The following is an 18,560-nucleotide window of genomic DNA, read 5'->3' as shown; positions in this document are numbered from 1 at the left end:
GTGGTCTCGAGGCTGCAGGTTCCCCACCCCAGAACTAAACATACTGTGACACATAAATGTAACGAAATATTACTACACAATAGAAACAATAAATATAAAGAATTCGGAGAAAGATGAGAACTATATCAGGATCAGGGCTCCAGACCCGAAAGGGGCCTCAGAGGTCATCTCCTCCAACCCCTTCATTTTACAGGTGAAGCAAGTGACACCAAGTAGGTTCAACAACTTGCCCAAGACCACACTGGCCTAAAGATCAGGTCCCATGACTTAGGAGCAGGTGTTCTTTCTACCCTATTATGCTTCAGAGTGAAGTAAGCAGAACCAGGGAAACAATGACTACAATAACACGGATGGAAGGGACAAAAAACCCACAACAGCCACACTATGCAAGAAAAACTGAGAAAATGTGCCTCTCTTCCTCTTTTACAGAAAGGGGATACCATGTGTACAGAATATTTTATATATTATATGTCATACTCAGTTGATACGTTGGTTGCTGCTTTTCCCCCTTTTTTATTCTTTGTTAGAATGATCTCTTATTTTGGGAAGGAGGGACTAGGGGGAATAGATGTATACAGAAATACAGATGATGTAAAAACAAGATAGCAATTTTTAATTTAGTAGAATGATGGGAGTTGAAAATACACTTCATCATACACAATCATCACATATAAATTTAAAGCCAAGCCACAAACACAACCCAGAGGGAAGAGAAGTCCCAGAATTATTATTTATTATTATTGTTATTATTATTAATGATGATGATAACTAGCATTTATCACTTTAAGGTCTGCAAAGGGCTTTATACATGTTAACTCATTTGATTTTTCACAACAACCCTGGGGAGAGTATTATTATCTCCTTGTTACAGATGAGGAATCTGAGTCTAAAAGAGGTCAATTGACTTGCATAGGGTCAACACAGCCTTGAAGTATTTGAGGCAGAATTTAAACTCAGGTCTTCCCAACTCTAAGTCCTTCACTCAACTCAGGCTAAATAAGTAATGATATCTTTGTACAGTACCAGCCAACATTTATGCATAAACATGTGTATAATAGATTTTGGCCTTATCATATAAATCTTATGTCACGTGACTTCTCTACTTTTTACAATCACATCACCTACTCACATTGGTGAGTAAATTGCTCACTTTTACCAAATTAAAGGAAACTAGGAGCATCATTAAGCTCTATTATCATTGGCACAAAATTATGACGGCCAAAAAGATGCTGAGTATGTGTATTAATTTTTATATTATGTAATTCAAGCAACAAATTTAATATGATGAACAACTGTACTACTGCTATTCAATGAGTGCTAAAGTGTTTTAAAACAATGCAAACCAAATTTGAAATATGCAGCCATGTCAAGAAGCTGCCAAAGTATGAGCCTCTAGCTAAACCATATGCAAATTATTTCCTTTGACCTTGCTTCTAAGCAACCACACCGTCAAAAGCTCCTGACATTCACTTGCATAGATTATTCCCAAATATTTCCATAGTTATTCTGTTTCCAGGCTTTGAAAAGTCATACTGGTTTTTGAGGGGCTTATTTAAAAGTTTCAGAATCATGTGATACAGTGCCACTTTACTTGTTCCTTAAATCGGGTGAGAGGAAATCCAAATGAACTTCCTTTCAGGGAGGCAGAATGTCACCTGTAGCATTCTCTCTACTACCCATCCTCCGGCAACTACCAAATTATCTGCTTTTTCAGCACCTATATTCCTCCCCTTTTCACAAGATTATAGACTTAGGGCTGAAAAGAAACTTATTGGTCCTTTAAGAAGAGTCTAACTACCTCACATACATTTTACAGATAGATAAACTGAGGCCCAGAGAAGTACCTTCCTCAAGGTTACATAGATAGTAAACTGCAGAATTAAAATCTGAACCCGGGTCCTCTGATTCCAAATCCAGGGGTGTTTTCACTATACTACATTTTCTGTTCATTTCTTCACTCCTCCAAAGTAAGACTTCTTCTTCCTGAAAGAGGGCCTTGCCATAGTCTCCAGGCCATGTTTTTTGGCAGAAAGGATTTGTATCCCATTTTCCAGACTGAAAAAAAAAAAAAGAAATAAAGCACTAATATAATAGAGGAGTAAGCTAAGGAGGGCCCAGTCCTTAGCACGTGCTCTAACCTGCCCTTCCTGGCGGGTTATTTAGCACATACATTGACATTCCCCGATGATTTCCAATCCAATGTGTAGAAGCTTGGAAAGCTTACTTCTGGCTGTGAGTGACTGAAAAACTAATTCTGTGTGATAACAAAGAGCTTACTAGTTGGCTGAGGAACTAGAAGGTCTAATGGCTAATAACTTGCCAGGCTGGAGCTGAGTGGGCATAGAAAAATGTGATCTGCCTTCCTAACATCCTGTTTTGCTTCTTTCCCCTACTGGTGAGTGAGGCAAAACTTCAGTGAGCTTTGGGGGTGGCGGGGGGCCCAGCTGCCCTCCCTCTTGCTGGTCACCATGTATATCCTTGGGCATATGTCACCTGCTTCCTTTGTGTTTATTCTTTCCTGATCTTAGATGAATAAGTAGACCAAGGTAGTGTAACCAAGAGAATTGAGAATGGGAGATCCACCAGAAATATGAAAGGCTAGTAGTAGAGTATATTAGAAAGGTAGTGGCCTCCAACAGAGGTAGCAAGATACAGTCCCCTAGGGCAGTGGCAGCTTTAGAGAAACTGTATGACCTCTTATAAAAGAAAAATTGCTGGCAGTGGACTTTAGGAAAAGCAAAGATTCTCAGAGCCCAGCAAAGCTACAGCTAGAGGGAACCTCATGACGGTACTAGGAAGGAAGAAAAAGACCTCAAAAGTTAGAGGTCAGGAAGTATCCCTCTTACATGTTCTCTACAACTGTGTCTGACCACCTTTGCACTCACCCCAGAGACCTGCATATACAAAGAAAAAATGTTTCCTTAACATGGGGGATATGGTGTTTGTTAAACACTGTTCTTGCTACACCTTCTTAGTAAATCTATTTTCTAAAAGCTAATGGAGTTGAACTGATTCTGAGTAATAGAGGAGCACACCACATGGGGCTCATGAGCTACAGTTCTGGAAACACCAATCCCTCAGGGCTACCCTTAGAATCCTGAACGGAGGAGTACTCAGCCTCACTGAGGACTCAGATCTCCAATGCAAATTAGAGCTGGGAGAGAGCAAACCCAGAAGGCAAAACCAGGAAAAGGAAAAGGGACAAAACTGAGGCCACTTGGGGTTGCAGTAAGCTATTTATGTTTTTTCAAGGTGCTACGCCACTGATTTTTTTTTTCCATTTCAAATAATGTGACCTTACTTTCCTCTTGCTCTTATAAATTATAAACTTTAGGATCTTATTTTGTTTACAGATGAGAAAAGTGATGCCCAGAGAGGGGAAAAGAGGAAGTGACTTCCCCAAGGTCACAGAGTGAGGCAGTAAAGAACCAAGAGGAGAAGCCAGGGCTTCTGGCCTTCAGTCCAGTGTCTCTTCCCTCTGTGGTCAGTCTGCACCTGTTGCCAAAGCATCACTTGTACCACGCTAATCCTGATCTCAACTTTTCATATGATGATGATGGTAACAGCTCACAATTATGCAGCATCTGCCCAGTTGGGTTCTCAAAGTACTTTCACAGTCATCCTTGGGTTGTGATCACTCTTTCCTGTTCCCTTCTGCTATAGCTAAACTGTTATTTTGCTCCCAAGTAGACAAATGGATTAAACCAACAATGTGGTCTTCTCCTCAATGAAGCAAAAGTAAAAAACTCTGAAACAATATGCTTCAAGGTTAGCAAGTTATATTTTTTTTAAGGAGAAAGCAGATATTTACTACACATTCAATTCAATAAAAAAATCACAAAATTAGAACCTATTTAACAGACATGTCAGCAACAAAAAAAACTCTGCTTATGCAAGAAATTATTTACAGCCAAATCACAAAAAATAAACAAAGACTTTCATCCTACCTTCTTCCACACCCTCTTCCCCCATCACAGATTTTCTCTAATCTGATTAACCAGAATAGCATCTTTGCAGCTGTTAAGGTATTGTGTATATCATTAGGATAAGACCTGCAACTAAAGCAACAACCAGTATCACTGTAATTAAGACAAACATCATCTAGCAAAAATCAAGTCAGAAACAGTAAGATTTCTTTAAAAAAAAATCAAGCCTTAAAGATGTACAGAAATAAGTCACACTGATGAAGGAGGCAGCCTTGGAATTTCCATGAACAAATGAGATGTGTCAGAAAGGTAGGGCTTGTCAGAGATAATCACCACTTCCTGTGCAGAGGGTATCTCCCGTGAGGCTAGTGAGCCACAGCAGCTGCGCTCAGACGTCCTGGGAGGCAGAGAAGGATTTGGCATCTCTTCTGAGGAGGTCAAAATGAAGTACAGGAGTCCCTCAGAAGTTAAGGGACCTGAAGCAGCATTCAGTGGCAGCCTGACTGTGCATCCCCCTAGACTCACACACTGCCCTCCCTCAGGAAGATGGCGTAACTTCCCGAGTGACTTCAAAATCTTAACTAAAAGGTTAATGAGAGAAACTGAAAAAAGTCTCATTTCCAGATTCTGATTGCTTTCACTAAGGATAGCATAGGAAAACCTGAGAAGCTGATCTTATCAGTCGAACTGTAATCTTAGACTCTGTTAACATTTAAGTAGCACTTACTCTATCTACAACATTCCCTCCTAAAAATGTAATTTGCCCAAAAGAGGGAATAGGAATGGAGTAGGGGAGAGAAGCTACAACTACAATCCACAAACCATGGAAAATGGGAAAAATTGAAGATTAGTTGCTTTCAGATTGAACATACTTTACTGGTTAGCTTGACTAGTCTGAGCTGGTATCAACCACAGTCATGCAGGTGTGATATTTTGGTTCAAAAGCTATTTTCTTCATGTAGAAGTTAATTACACGTTTGATAAAAACCTCAAGTAGTGAGCTATTCAGCCTATTTTTAAATTATTTTTTTCAGCAGGGGTTATTTTTATGAAATAATGGTCTGTTACTACAGGTATTGAACATACCAGTAGCAAAGCCTTACTCACCAATTATAATACATACTTCATTCACTGCATGTTACTTCTAAATGGCTCCAGGCTATTTAAGAATCTGTGTTTGTGGCTTCTGAAAAACCACACCCTAGAATTTTCTTTGTATGCAGTCTTATAGTATATGATGAGTTAGTCATGGCTACTGCAATTATTCCCCAAATAATCACTTTTATTTGGTATCAACTTTGGATTCAGATCTTCCAAATTTAGTTTCTTCTGGTTAGTTGAAACTTACTATTAATGCATCTTATTCCTATGCTGATAGGTACAGACTATTAAAGCAAGGATTCTTAAATTCTTTTTGCATCGTGGTCCCCTTTAGCAGTCTGGTGAGGCCTACAAACTCCTTTTCAGAAAATGTTCTTTAAAATAATAAAATACAAAGGATTACAAAGGCAACCAATTATATTGAAATAAAATTATAAAAAAAAAGTTAATAGTTCCTAAGACCCCAGGATAAGAACTCCTACCCTAAATATACTAAATAACCACAGTCTAACATTTAATAATATAACCACTAAGTAGCCTCTCTAGAAACACATAAAAATGTCAGTTTACAGTGATACTTAATTTTGCCATGATGCTTTTTGACCCAACATAATTTTCCTATGATTACTTTAATATTTTTAATATTCAAATTTTGAATTTATTCTCTTTTCAAAGAAAAGTGCATTTATAAACTTCCTTTACAAAAGGGAGACTTACTGGTCTGGGGTCAGGTACAAATTTCAATATTCTAGAACTAGCAAAGCATGAATCAATTCTGTGATTACAAGTCTTCAGGTAATGTACACTAAATTTGTATTTTTTTTATCAGTTCTATACATCAAGTTAGTATGTTTGTTTGAAATACTTGGCTTTGGAATGCATTTGTAAGTACCTCTTAATTTAATAGATGTGTTTCTGAAAAACTAAGGAAAATTTACATGTCAAATCCTATTTTCTCACTGATGTATTATAAAAATGTGTTTTCATAGAAATATTTTTATTTATGAATTGGAATAATTAAAGGATTTTCAGTCACATAAAAATATTAAATTTTTGATGAAATTATTAGAGCTACTACTAAAATAACTGTCAAATAAATCATTTTATTAAGGCTGAACATATCTTACAAAGAAACCAATACAGTATGGTAGAGCTCATCCATGAAATAACAAATTACTGCCTAAGATTATGTATAGCTAGCTATTTGTGTTGGTGTATCTTATTTTCCTGCTTTGCCTTCTTGAGAACAAGGACTAGGTCTTATTTAAACTTTTCATCTTCCTCCAGAACTTAGCAGGGTGCTCTATACACAGTAGGTGCTTATGTTTGCTGATTAATAAGTATAGAACATTTTTATCAGTCAAGCAAATTCTACTAACAGAATTTAATCCTGGTGACCTTAAAATCACTGTTCACTTTAACTTCTCTGCCACAAAATATACCATCCGGGCACATGTCAGCATGACATACTGCCCTAACAACAACAAATGTTTGTGTACATATAGTTTTAGAGTTTACAAAGAGCTTTTCCTCATAACAACCCCATGAGTTAGGTAGGGCAAACATTATTACCCTCATTTTACCAATGAGGAAATTGAGGTTCAGAAAAGTGAGGTGACATACTCATGATTGTATGTTGTTGTTTAGTTGTTTTTCAGTCATGCCCGACTCTTCGTGACCCCTCTTTGGGATTTTCTTGGCAAAAATACCAGAGTGATTTGCCATTTCCTTCTCTAGCTTATTTTATAGATGAGGAACTGAGGCAAACAAGGCTAAGTGATTTGCCCAGAGTCACACAGCTAGTAAGTGTCTGAGGCTATAGATTTGAACTCAGATCTCCCTGACTACTGACCCAGCACTCTATCCATCACACCACCTAGTAAATGGGAGAACCAAGTCTAACAGCTAGGTTTTCTGACTGCTGGCCTAGTGTTTTTCTTCTATAACGATCTGTACTACTCCTGCCTTCAAGATACTTACAATCTACCTGCGACAAGACATGTACACATGATAAGTTAAAATAAACTATAAGATGATAGGCCCCAAATGAAAGGTTCTGTAGGGCTTCAAATAGGGGAGAGATCATTGTGGGCTGGCGTCATGAGGGGTCTTGAGTTGGACAATGAGGAATGAAGGAAGAGGAAATTCCTGAAAAGCAGAGACAAGGGGTGGGGGAGAGAAGAGATGAGCATGGTATAAATAGGGGAAACTAAGGCTGAGGTGATGATAGTGGAATATGGATGAAAGGAACATAATGAACAAAGAATCAACAGAATCAGATCTCTTGAATGCAGTGAGGGGAAAAGAAGAAATTGGAAGTCAATTCCAAAGAATAGAATAAATATTTATCACATGGCTATGTCTCCAAAGTGACTAAAAGGTGACAGGGAACATTGACAGAAATGGGGAAGTTGGAAGTTGGAATGAGTTTTGAAAGGAGGTGAATTCCGAGGCAAAAGCAGAACAGAGGGACAAGGCCAAGGTCTAGAACTATAATTTCATTGATACAGGGAACTTTCAGCGGAGGAAATTCCCTCTACCACTGCAGGTCTGCACTTTTTCTGCAACTTAAGGTCTTAGAAAGTTGCCTAATGCCCTAAGAAGTGAAATGACTTAACCAGGGTGACAAAGCCAGTAAGATGTCAAAAGATGTTAAGTGAATGCAGGTCTTGCTGGCTTCAACGCCAGCCTTAACCACTACTATTTTGTGATGCTTCTATTTAAGCATAACATCCTAACGTAACAGTAAAGCAAGACTAAGAGATGTGAGAGAGAGAGAGAGAGAGAGAGAGAGAGAGAGAGAGAGAGAGAGAGAGAGAGAGAGAGAGAGAGAGAGAGAGATTTGGGATTCATCTGTATAGAGGAGATAATCAAAGCCATTAGAAAGAAAGAATTTTCTGAAGGAGAAAAATTTAGAAGAAAAAAAAAGCCAACCAATAGAGTCGAGGGTAATGAGCACTGTTAAATGATAAAAGGAACATGAAAGAAAACCTGGATGGTAGCATAATACCAAAGGGATACTTTAAGAATAAAAAGGTGGTCAACAGTGGCAAACCTGCAGAGAAATCAAGAAGAGATCACAGAACTAATGACTAGTGCCTTCTAGGGTATAATTTCAGTGGGATGGCTAGAAATCAAATCAGAGGATTAAGTATTAAACTCCCTACCACCATCACAAATTCTGACTATCAGATATCTTCATGATTTTTCTGAGTAATCAAAATGCTTGAAACAGAGGACACCTGTTGAATATTTTTTAATTTAACAAAAATGTTAAGTGAAAATTTACTAAATGAATGTGATGAAAACAAGAAACATTTGTATGTGATATTTTTGGTAACAGATTTCAATTCCTAATTACAGATGGGCCCTAATTTATGTATGTCCAACTTATGTACATTCCTTCCTCATAAGTGGCCAGCCAGGAATTTTTCCTCAGCCAAGTAGCTTATTGATGGCCACCCAGGAACACAGTATCCTTGGGATTGGCCTCCCAGTTTCTGCATACTCCACTGCTGTCTCAATTTCTGAATTGTAATCTCCACTCAAGACCTACTGTTTACCTTGGTCTAGGGTTCAGGATAGGGTCTTTGGTGGTTGAAGAGGCAAGAGAAGAGAGGTAAAGGTAAATCCCTCAAGTTCACTCCCTTCACTCTGAGTCCTTAGTTCCAGCATCAGTTCCTTAGCAGATCCTAAACCAGAGGTGGGGAATCATCGGTCTCAGGGCAACATGTGGCCCTCTAGGTCTTCAAGTGCGGCCCTTTGACTGAATCCAAATTTAACAGAACACCTGTCCTAAACCTTGCTCAACCCTCTAATCACATCTATATCCACAGTATCTTTCTTAGAAGAAATTGGAAATTCTATATTCTCTCAAAAGTCTTTACAATTACAGGATGTAGGAGGCTGAAAGTAAGTGAAATCAACACTATGGATTAATCTGTGGATTAATTATGCGCTACAAATTTTAAATCATCACTCACACTCTCTCACATACAAACACACTCACACCCCTTAAGCTACACTGTCCTGCTCTCCACTCCAGACCTCCTGCTTAAGTTATGACTCAGATGCTAAGGTTAGCCTACACCTGGGTTTTTCTCTGAAATACAGATGAATCTAACCTTGTCTTTCTCTATAGCAGGGCTTCTTTTCCTTTCCTGGCAGTCTAATGAAGCCTATGGACTCTCTCAGAATAATGATTTTTGCCTACATTCATAACTGAAGGAAAGGCTAAATTTCAATTAGAAGTTAGTGAAAATAGATATGTAATTTTTTTTTCTCATCTAAATTCAGAGGTTTACAAATCCTTAGAGTCCAGGTTAAGAACCTCAGCTATATAATGTCTAAAAGGGGGAGGGAAAGAGAAGAGTAGGGGAAGCTTAGAAATGAGACTTATAACACTTAGAAATGAAGCTTATAACATCTTATATCTTCACTGTAACTACGTACTAGCAAAAAGTCTTAGGAAAAAACCTGAAAAGCTTCTTTCAAGGACACTAGAGTTTGGACAAGCTGTATGTAATACTGTATTTTTTTTTTGCGGTGATTCAGGTAAGGAAACAAACCCTCCTTAAAAGCAACAAGCAACAGCAATAGACATCCCTGATGCTAAGGACTGATCAGTTCAGGATCAGGCCGTGTCTCCAAGTTTTACCTCCATGGAAGACTGGTCCTTCATAACTCCTCATTCCCCACACTGTGATGCTTTTCTTCCCCACCCTTACTACTTATAACCTCCTACAAAACTCTGGCCTCATCTAAGGCCCCTAACTCCAGAGCCACCACCATTGGCTCAGACCCAAAACAGCCCTCATCCCTTTCCCTGGCAGGTGCTCCAAGTCCCAGACACCACTGCTGAGGCAAAGGAGGAATGAACCACCACAAGGGAAATCTGATTCAATTCAGGGAACATCTAACATTTGATGTGTTCCTGGTTTCCCAAGTTAGAATTATGAACATTTTCCCACAGAAACATTGTTAAATGTCATTAGGTTCTGGAATACCACATTTCAGATACGTTATAAGCTAAGCGTCCGCATGGCCAATTTGGAAACTCAACATTGTTCCTATGAAGCAAAAATGGAGTACAGAAAAGCAAGAGCTTGAATGTCTGGGAAATAGCTTTGAAAATCCCTAATGAGTGGGTGGTAACTACTGGTAAACTTGACTCCAGATTTTAAGGTACTTGATTCAACATCTCCAATCTTTTCCATACACCTGTTACAATGGGAAAAGCGCAAGATTTGGGATCAGGAGACCAAACTTGGAATCTCCCTGGGTGACCTTGAACAAGTCACTTAACTTCCTTGGTTTTCACTTTTCTCATTTGTAAAATGAGAAGGTTGGACTAGACTTGATCTCTAAAGTAACTTCCAGATCCAAATACTATGGCTTTATAAGCCATGATAGGAAAAATAAGTACCACCAGCCTAGGTGACTTAAGCTAATCCTAAAAGTATACCCAATGTTCCCTGATGATAGGAAGTATTCTGGTGGCAGGTGTTAAGTCAGCCTAGAATTTAAAACTAGTAGTGTATTATAATTAACCACAAAGGAAGAGTCCACAGGAAGATAGTGAAGATCCAAAACTTGACCATCCTTACCACCTCTGCCTCCTACACTGGACAAATGACAAGGGCTGCTAAGAGAATCCAGCATTTTGAGTTCCTCAGGAGAAAAGCACTCCAAATATAAAGTAAAGCAACGGCAGATCTTTTCCTATTATCCACAAATGAATAGTTTAATGCTCTATTGTCCTTGCTACTGCTGCCTCCTACACTGGATAAATTAAGTGAATCCTACATTCTGAGTTCCTCAGGAGAAAAGTATTATGAAAATGCTAAAAGTAAAATAAAACTAGATCTTTTCCTTTTATCCACAAATGAAAAGTCCAAAGCTTGACCGTCCTTGCTACCTCTGGCTCCTACACTAAAGAAACTAGAAGGGCTGCTAAGAAAATCCAACATTCGGAGTCCCTTAGGAAAAAAAGATTCTGAATATAAAGTAGTATTGATCTGCAAGGAGCTATCTGCCACTGACAATTGTCAGACTGTTCAAGAAACTACGAGATTCAAGCTGAACGGAAGATACAGAGAAAAAATAATAAATCACTTTTTATAGAGCTTTAGGGTTTATTCAAAGAAAGCCCTTTCCTTACATCAAAGCTATGTGATGATAAATTGTGATCCCTGTTTTATAAATGAGAAAACTGAGGCATAAAAAGGTGAAATAACTTACTGTGGGCTACTCAGACAGATTGTAAATAATGGAGCAAGGACTTAAACCCAGATTTACAAACTCTAAATAACACTAGTATTGTTTCCAGTAAGACCAATGTTGTTTCATGTTGTTCCTTATCTGGGAGTTAGGGAGGGAAAGAAAGAGAAAGAGAAGAGAGAGAGAGAGAGAGAGAGAGAGAGAGAGAGAGAGAGAGAGAGAGAGAGAGGGAGGAAAGGAAGGAAGGAAGGAAGGAAGGAAGGAAGGAAGGAAGGAAGGAAGGAAGGAAGGAAGGAAGGAAGGAAGGAGGGAAGGAGGGAAGGAAGGAAGGAGAAAAAGAAAGAAGGAAGAAAAAAGAAAAGAAAATTAAGAGGGAAGGAAGGAAGGAGAGAAGGAAGGAAGAAAGGAAGGAGAAAAAGAAAGAAGGAAAGAGAAAAGAAAGAAAAAAAGAAAGAAGGACCAAAGGAATTTTCTTATTTTCTTCTTCCCTTCATCCTTGGCTAGGGATAGCAACATGGGAAAGGAGAGCTGCTGCTGAAATGATGGATTTTGGATGAAAGCAGGCCGTTAAGACTTAAAGGAGGTCCCTCTGGTGGCGTAGTCAAGTCCCTGCAGGTTGCTTTGGTGAAGCCGAGAACACCATCAGCACCTCAATGCCCCAACTCCAGGCCAATTATCTTTGCAGGAATTACCTGATTCTCAATTATATCGTGACAGTCAGCCCAAATACCATGGTGTTAGCCCTGGAAAACATCCAATGTTCCTACCAAACTGGACCTCAACACTGCCTGTGCTTTCCCACCTCTAAATCCCTCCAGGACATCACCATCCAATCTTGACCTGTCAAAATCAGACCCATTCAAGGTCCTGATCAAATGCTACTTCCTCCTTCTGCCTTTCTTGATTACACACTTACTTACACACACACACACACAGCCAAAAGTAGCTTCTGTGCAATGTTTACATTTCTTTTGTAGACTTTCTATGTTGTTTTAAGAGTTATTTGTGTACATGTCTCCTATAGCATAATATAAACTGCTTAAAGGCTTATTCATTCATAGCACCAAGCACAGTGTAGCAAATACATCCAACAAATGTTTGTTGCACTGAAATAAATTAAAACCATCACTGATACTATAAAATCATAGGGTACTCTCCAAAAAATAGGCCAGGAAAATTACCATGATGCAAGTTTCTAGGCAGTTTCCAGAAACATACAGGCCTTTGCTGCTGTATATTTCATCCTGAAAGTGCTAAAAGTACAGATGGACCAACAAACCACTGGGCAAATGCCCGGCTGCATTCTAGGGCAATTTAACATTTGGCAGGGCTTAGAGTTAGGCAGCAGTAAGGAAACCATAAGGATGCAAAAAGAAGTACAAAGTTCTCAACTTACTATTGTAGGGTCTATCAACCCCACCACCGCATAGTCAACTTCTTCCACCACTCCCTAACCCCAATCAAACCCCTGGAATTTCCTATACCCTAATATTAAATACTATTCGCGAGCTAGGTAAAAGTCCATCAATGATTAAACCTGTTATACAGCCACCAAAGAAGTATTAGTCCCTAATAGCTATACAATGAATCTCAATTTTTATGAAATGCTATTGAAAGAGAAATTGTGTGCTATATTTTTATTGTTCAAAAGTTTTATTTTTTGAAAAGTATCTGTTAAAAATTCTAAGCATCACTGAAACCAAATCAATTTCTTGATAAGAAGCTGGCACAACTACATCTATGAAAAAATATAATGGCTTTAAGTCAATAAAGTTCTTTACCTATGTACATCATTTTCAATCCATTTATGTAGATTGAAATCCATTCAAGTAGACTGAAGTCCCTGTTGTGCCATGAGAAGAACAACCCAACACATTTATCACTCCAGAGTCCCATAGAATGAATTTCTAAACATGGGCAAATGTCAAGATGCATTATCCTGGCATCCCAACCCAAATGAAGGCAGAAGTTTTTGAAGGTTGATTAATACTACAAAACTCACTCCTCTGCCTTATTCTGTTAAAAAAAATAATTATATCTCTACACCAACTAGATATAGGGAAGATTCCTCAAATCATGCTCATCGGATTAACACTAGAAATCAAATACAGGGTGTCCCAAAAGTCTTAGTGAAGACTTAAGCTACTTAAGTTTACATCTGCACTGAGACTTTTAGGACAACACATACACTGTGTAGCAAGCAGTCCCCTTCCTGTCCCTCCACCTGAGAGCTACTGATTTAGCCCGATCTTCAAAATCTCAGTGGCAAAATTTATGTGAATTTTCTAATATAAATAAAAAATGGATAATGCTTTTTTGATCAACACACCAAAGATTTCAGTCCAAATATCAGAAAGCCCACCCACAACAAAACAAATGCAATTCTTCCTGAAAGCATTAGTTTTAACATATTAATTTTAACTGCTTAACATATGGGGAAAAAAACTACACCCTGGCTCTCAACATCATTTCTTGTTTCAAATCATGTCCATGGGTATAATTCTAGAAAGCTTTCTTAAAATCACATTGAGATGGAAAATAAAATGTTCACTGTTTACAAATATTGTGCTCAGCTTAAAGGATCCATTAAGGACTACCCTCTATGTCAGGTGTGACTTTATACCACCAATCCTGTGGTGGGGTAAAGTAAGTTAAAAAGCAGCCTCTATTAACACACATAAAATGCCTATTTTCTCACAAATACGACTAGTACTTGAATCAGTATAAATATGGGTGGCATTATTTTAGCAAGTGATGAGAAAGGTAAAAGTATCATTATTGCCATTAATATTATTAATAATGCTTAACAACTTTCCAACTAATGGAAATTATTTATATGGCATTTAACTGGGGCTCAGCGGAAGCCTTGTGCGTAAAAGTCAAGAAATTACATTGACACCCAAGTTAATGCCAGTGCTGGGCATTAAATGATATAAAATATTTATTTCCAACATATTATCAGCAATCCCAAAGCATCCAACCACTTAATAAGTTTGGGGCTGCTTGTCTTTTTGGAGTAAGTCTATAATCTAAAAGGAACAAAATGACTTCACTTTATAGACCTTGAGAACAGCAGAGTCTTTCAGATCTGAGGGAAGCTTGCTTTTAACAAGTAACACATTTATGAAAGAGGAGAAAAGTTGTTTCTCTGCTGCTAAAATACCCTTTTACTCAAACTGAAAAAGCACTAGATGTAATCTTACTTCTACCAACTGACTTTGATGACACCTGAAAGGTTTAGTCATTTGAAAATGATGGCCTATCTTGAACCAACCAAAAGAACCAGTTTCTTAAAGCATCTAGTTCATAGATGATTTCCTTAATGAAAGCATCTATACATTTTCTAATTCTAGTAAAAGATTAAAATTTACATTTTATACCCCTGTTTTAATAAATGCTTTGTGAGACTAATAAGTAAATTTAAATCCCAAATAAAGTCCTACTATACCTTTATAGAATAGTACCATAACAGTTTTAAGTAGGTTGCTTGCCATTCTCAAGGTCTAAAAAGAGTGGATTAAGTACACACCGTACTTTGAATGTCAACATAATGGGCTTTTGTTTCTTTTTAATAATTCCAAATGTTTGAAACGACTACAGTGTATGACATTCAAGTAGGAGTGCTGTATGTGAATACAAAAAAAAGTATGTTATTAAATCACATCGTTTTTGGACAGTAACCCAGGTTATTTTAATTTATAATAACAGAAGCCTTTCATAACTTTCTCGTGAAAGGGTTACATATGAGGTAGTAAAATGATATAGAACACACCTTAAAGCAGTTTTTAAGGCATGTGATTATTTTTAAATCCAACACAATGAAAACTGTTAAGGAAACAAAACTAGTTACTTGAGGAAGAGTTTCAAAATAACGTTAATAGTTCGACCTTTTGGTCACACATTCATTAACTACGAGTACGACCTTTATGTAAAACAACTCTGCTATAACAATTGCCCAACAAGTCTTAGCCCTAGTTATGCTGTAAACCTCAAATGGGGGGGGGAGGCGGGGAAGAGACTCAAGAGAAAGAATTTTGAACAACTAGTGAATAACTGCTATGGTTTTCAACCAGTACGATGCCATTAGAACTGGTTGTAAAAACAGGACCGACAGGACCACAACAGAGGTTTCTGAGAGTCAACCCTTTGCTTCCTCAAAATCTGTCACCATCTATTTCAGAAGCTAGATGCAGTAGGTGAATGAATCTCATCTTAAGTCTTAAGAACAGAATAGACTAAAAACTGTTATACCCAGTCCTCTTTGGAGGAAAACTTCAGAGCAGTCTTTCATGTTTTTCAATTTATTTCTACCTGGTCCTCAAATTGTATGTAACAGAAAGGTCCCTGACACCGTACTTCAGTGATGTATAGCCCAAGGTGAATTAAATTCAAACCTCAGTTCCTAATTAAAAGATGTATGCGTGAGGCCAGGGCAAATCGGGAAGCCTTTCCATTCACAGGTCTCCTATCTTTCCCTACCAATGCAATTACAGGCCCGAAGACTGCATTTAACCCAAAAGGGTTTGTTAAATTTCGGGAAAAGGCACTGCCCCTTTAAAAGTGCTGGCTTTCTTAGCTCAGTCCCTCTCCAGGCAACCATCCCTGAGGTCCCCTCCCTCTCACCCCACCCCCTCAAAGTGTCACACTTGAACTTTAACTCAGCTAAAGCAGCCCAGCGCCTGTAAACCCCGCCAGCTGTGGCCGCCCCGTTGCACGTGTCGGATGAACTATCCTGGGCTCTTTTAGCTAGTGCCCAGCCCCCTGAACCCGGGGTCACTCCTGATAAATGAAAACAAAACGAGTACTAGGTCCTCTAAGAAAACTATAAGGCCCGCACCAAACCAGTTTCCTCAAGCTTCTTTTCCTTCACCTGCTTGTCCCACTCTCCCCAAGTCCACTACGTACGTACGTGTACCCACACACACACACACACACACACGCACACAGTCACTTCACCCCTGTTTTTGCTGCCCCTCTAGGTTCCAGGAGAAATGGCATCACGGCTCAGCACCAATTTATGAACTACACATTGGAGGGACTCAGCCGGGACTTCCAGACCCTGACCCTACACTTCCCTATCAATTTTAAGGAAGGAATCATTGGATTTGGACTCCGAGGACGTGGATTCAACTCCCGGCTCTCCCCTTTTAATACCCGTGCAACTTTGAGTTTCCTCATTAGTAAAATAAGGGAGCTGGACTAGATGACCTCTAGGTCCCTTCCAGCTCCGAGTCTAAGATCCTATAACAAGGAAATGGGCCTGCTGCAGGAGTTGAGGCGCCGGGAATCAAGCCGTCTCTCCCTTTCCTGGTGCCGACCCCAGCATCCACTCCACATATATCATCACTGCAACTGTACCCGTCTTTATTCCCAAAGGATACACCTGACAGAGCCCCCCAGCCAAAACAAAACACACGCACAGACACACACTTCCTGCAAATCTCAGACCTACCTCTATACATACACCACTATAGAGTTCCCTGCAAACGAGGGCCAGACATCGGTGAAGGAAGGGCAGCCAGCTTTACAGCTGCCCCCTCGTAGGTACAAACCTACACGCCTAGCTCCCTATAGCCTCCCCCTTCTTCCCACATCCACGAGGTGGTGGTGACCACAGCAGACGCTTCTCACCCTCGTGGCTTCCCAGTGCCTTCGTCTCCCCCCTCTTCCCCAGGAGCAGACGCCCCTTCTCCCCACTCCAGGGGGTGCGGGCTCGGGCGGCCTCACCTTCCAGCCAGCAGAGCTGTTGCTGTCCCCCTTATCCTTGAAGTAGGGGACGCTCTTCACCATCCACTCGTAGATCTGGGACAGGGTGAGCCGCTTCTCGGCCGAGCTCTCGATGGCCTTGGTGATCAGGTCGGCGTAGGACAGGTTGCCCCAGGCGTTGCGGCGGGACGAGCTGCTCTTACGGGGCTGGCCGGCCAGGGGCCCCGCCGAGGCAGGGGGCACAGGCGGGTGCTGCTGGAGGGGCCCAGGCTGTTGCTGCTGCTGCAGGCAGGTGGTCTCCGGACACTGGAAGTCCGCACACAGTCCTCCCGCGGCCGCCGCCGCCGCCGCTGCAGCCGCTGCCGCCGCAGCAGCAGCCACGGCCGCCGCCGCCGCCGCCACGGGACCCGAGGGCTGCTCGAAGTCCTCGCTCTCCTCCAGGAGGCTCAGATTGCTGATGAAGTCGGAGCTGACAGCGGCCGAGGCGGCGGACGCGGCATCCCCGGGATTCCCTGCCCCGCCGCCGCCGCCGCCGCCGGAGGGGGCTGGACTGGAGGTGGCCGAAGTCGACTGGTTAAACTCCGGTCTGGGAAGGGGCCAAGTGCACGACCGAGGCCGGGGTAGTGGCTCGAAGTCCGGGTCAATCTCCACCACCTGAGGCGCTTCGGCCATGGTGACCCCCCCTCCCCTCCCCCCGGCCACAAGAGAGCGAAAAAGAGAGAAACCAGAGGAAGGGGGTGGGGGAGGGGACTTCTCCGGAGTTAAATACTGGGCTGGGGTGGGGGAGGGGGAAAGCGGGGGTGGGAAGGGGGGCAGGAGAGAAGCTGGGGTCTTGGGGGGGGGGGAAACCAGAACTTAACTTCGTGGGCTTGTTAATTAATGCCTAAGCTTCCCCCGAGTTGCGGCGGCGGCGGTGGCTTGCTGCTGCTCCGGCGGCCGCAGTGGCAATGGCAATGGCAGTGGCCGCCGGACAGCAGGTTCGATTCGGCCGGGAGCGAAAAAGGGACAGAATCCGCCGCAAAGGGGTCCAGCAAGCGAGCGCGGAAGGCGGGGGCTGTCCGGGTGCCGCGGCTGTGCCTCCACTACTTGTTCGGTCCTGCGGAGGCGGCGGCAGCAGCTGTTGCTGCTGCTGCTGCTGCTGCTGCTGCTGCTGCTCGGGCTCCTGCTGCCTGTTGAATGTGGCGGCGGCTGGCTGAGGGAGCAGCAGCAACTCACCGGCCCACACCAGACTTACGGGATCTACTACCACCACCCAGCCGCGGGGCGGTGAGTCCCGACTAGCTCCCTCCCCCGGGGCTGATTGACTGCACCGCCTCAGCCAATGGGAGCGCGCGCGCTGCTTAGGAAACGACTTGCTTGTCAATTTCGCGGGGCCAGTTTTCCTAGGGGAGGAGGCAGTGGTTTAGTTTAGGTGGGGGGTGAGGGGAGGTGGGAAGGAGGAGGTTTCCGTGGTTTCTTTTTTTTCTTTCTTTTTTTTTTGGATCATTATTTTCTGGTAATTCTCGAGTGTGTTTCTGTGAGACTCAGTGTTTTGATTTCTGTGAGGTAAACCAGCGTGGAGGCGGCGACAGTAGTTTGTTTACTACCGAGGAGAGGAGAAGCCTGGGA

The 18,560-nt window shown here is 41.3% G+C and overlaps 1 protein-coding gene across 1 annotated transcript in view; it reads right to left on the bottom strand.

Annotated features, from left to right (window-relative positions):
- The window catches only part of FOXO1 (forkhead box O1), a 117,173-nt gene extending 99,360 nt beyond the window's left edge, over window positions 1–17,813 (bottom strand). Inside the window, exon 1 of the mRNA XM_020969955.2 lies at window positions 16,974–17,813. Coding sequence (XP_020825614.1) covers window positions 16,974–17,624 — 651 coding nt within the window. The 5' untranslated portion in view covers window positions 17,625–17,813. The remainder of the gene's footprint in view (window positions 1–16,973) is intronic.
- Between the last annotated feature and the right edge of the window lie 747 nt (window positions 17,814–18,560).

This window comes from Phascolarctos cinereus, unplaced genomic scaffold (assembly GCF_003287225.1).
Source record: "Phascolarctos cinereus isolate Bilbo 61053 unplaced genomic scaffold, phaCin_HiC Scaffold_726;HRSCAF=1367, whole genome shotgun sequence".
Lineage (NCBI taxonomy): Eukaryota > Metazoa > Chordata > Mammalia > Diprotodontia > Phascolarctidae > Phascolarctos > Phascolarctos cinereus.
The sequence above is the reverse complement of the archived record's forward strand: the minus strand, read 5'-3'. Positions and strand labels throughout refer to the sequence as shown.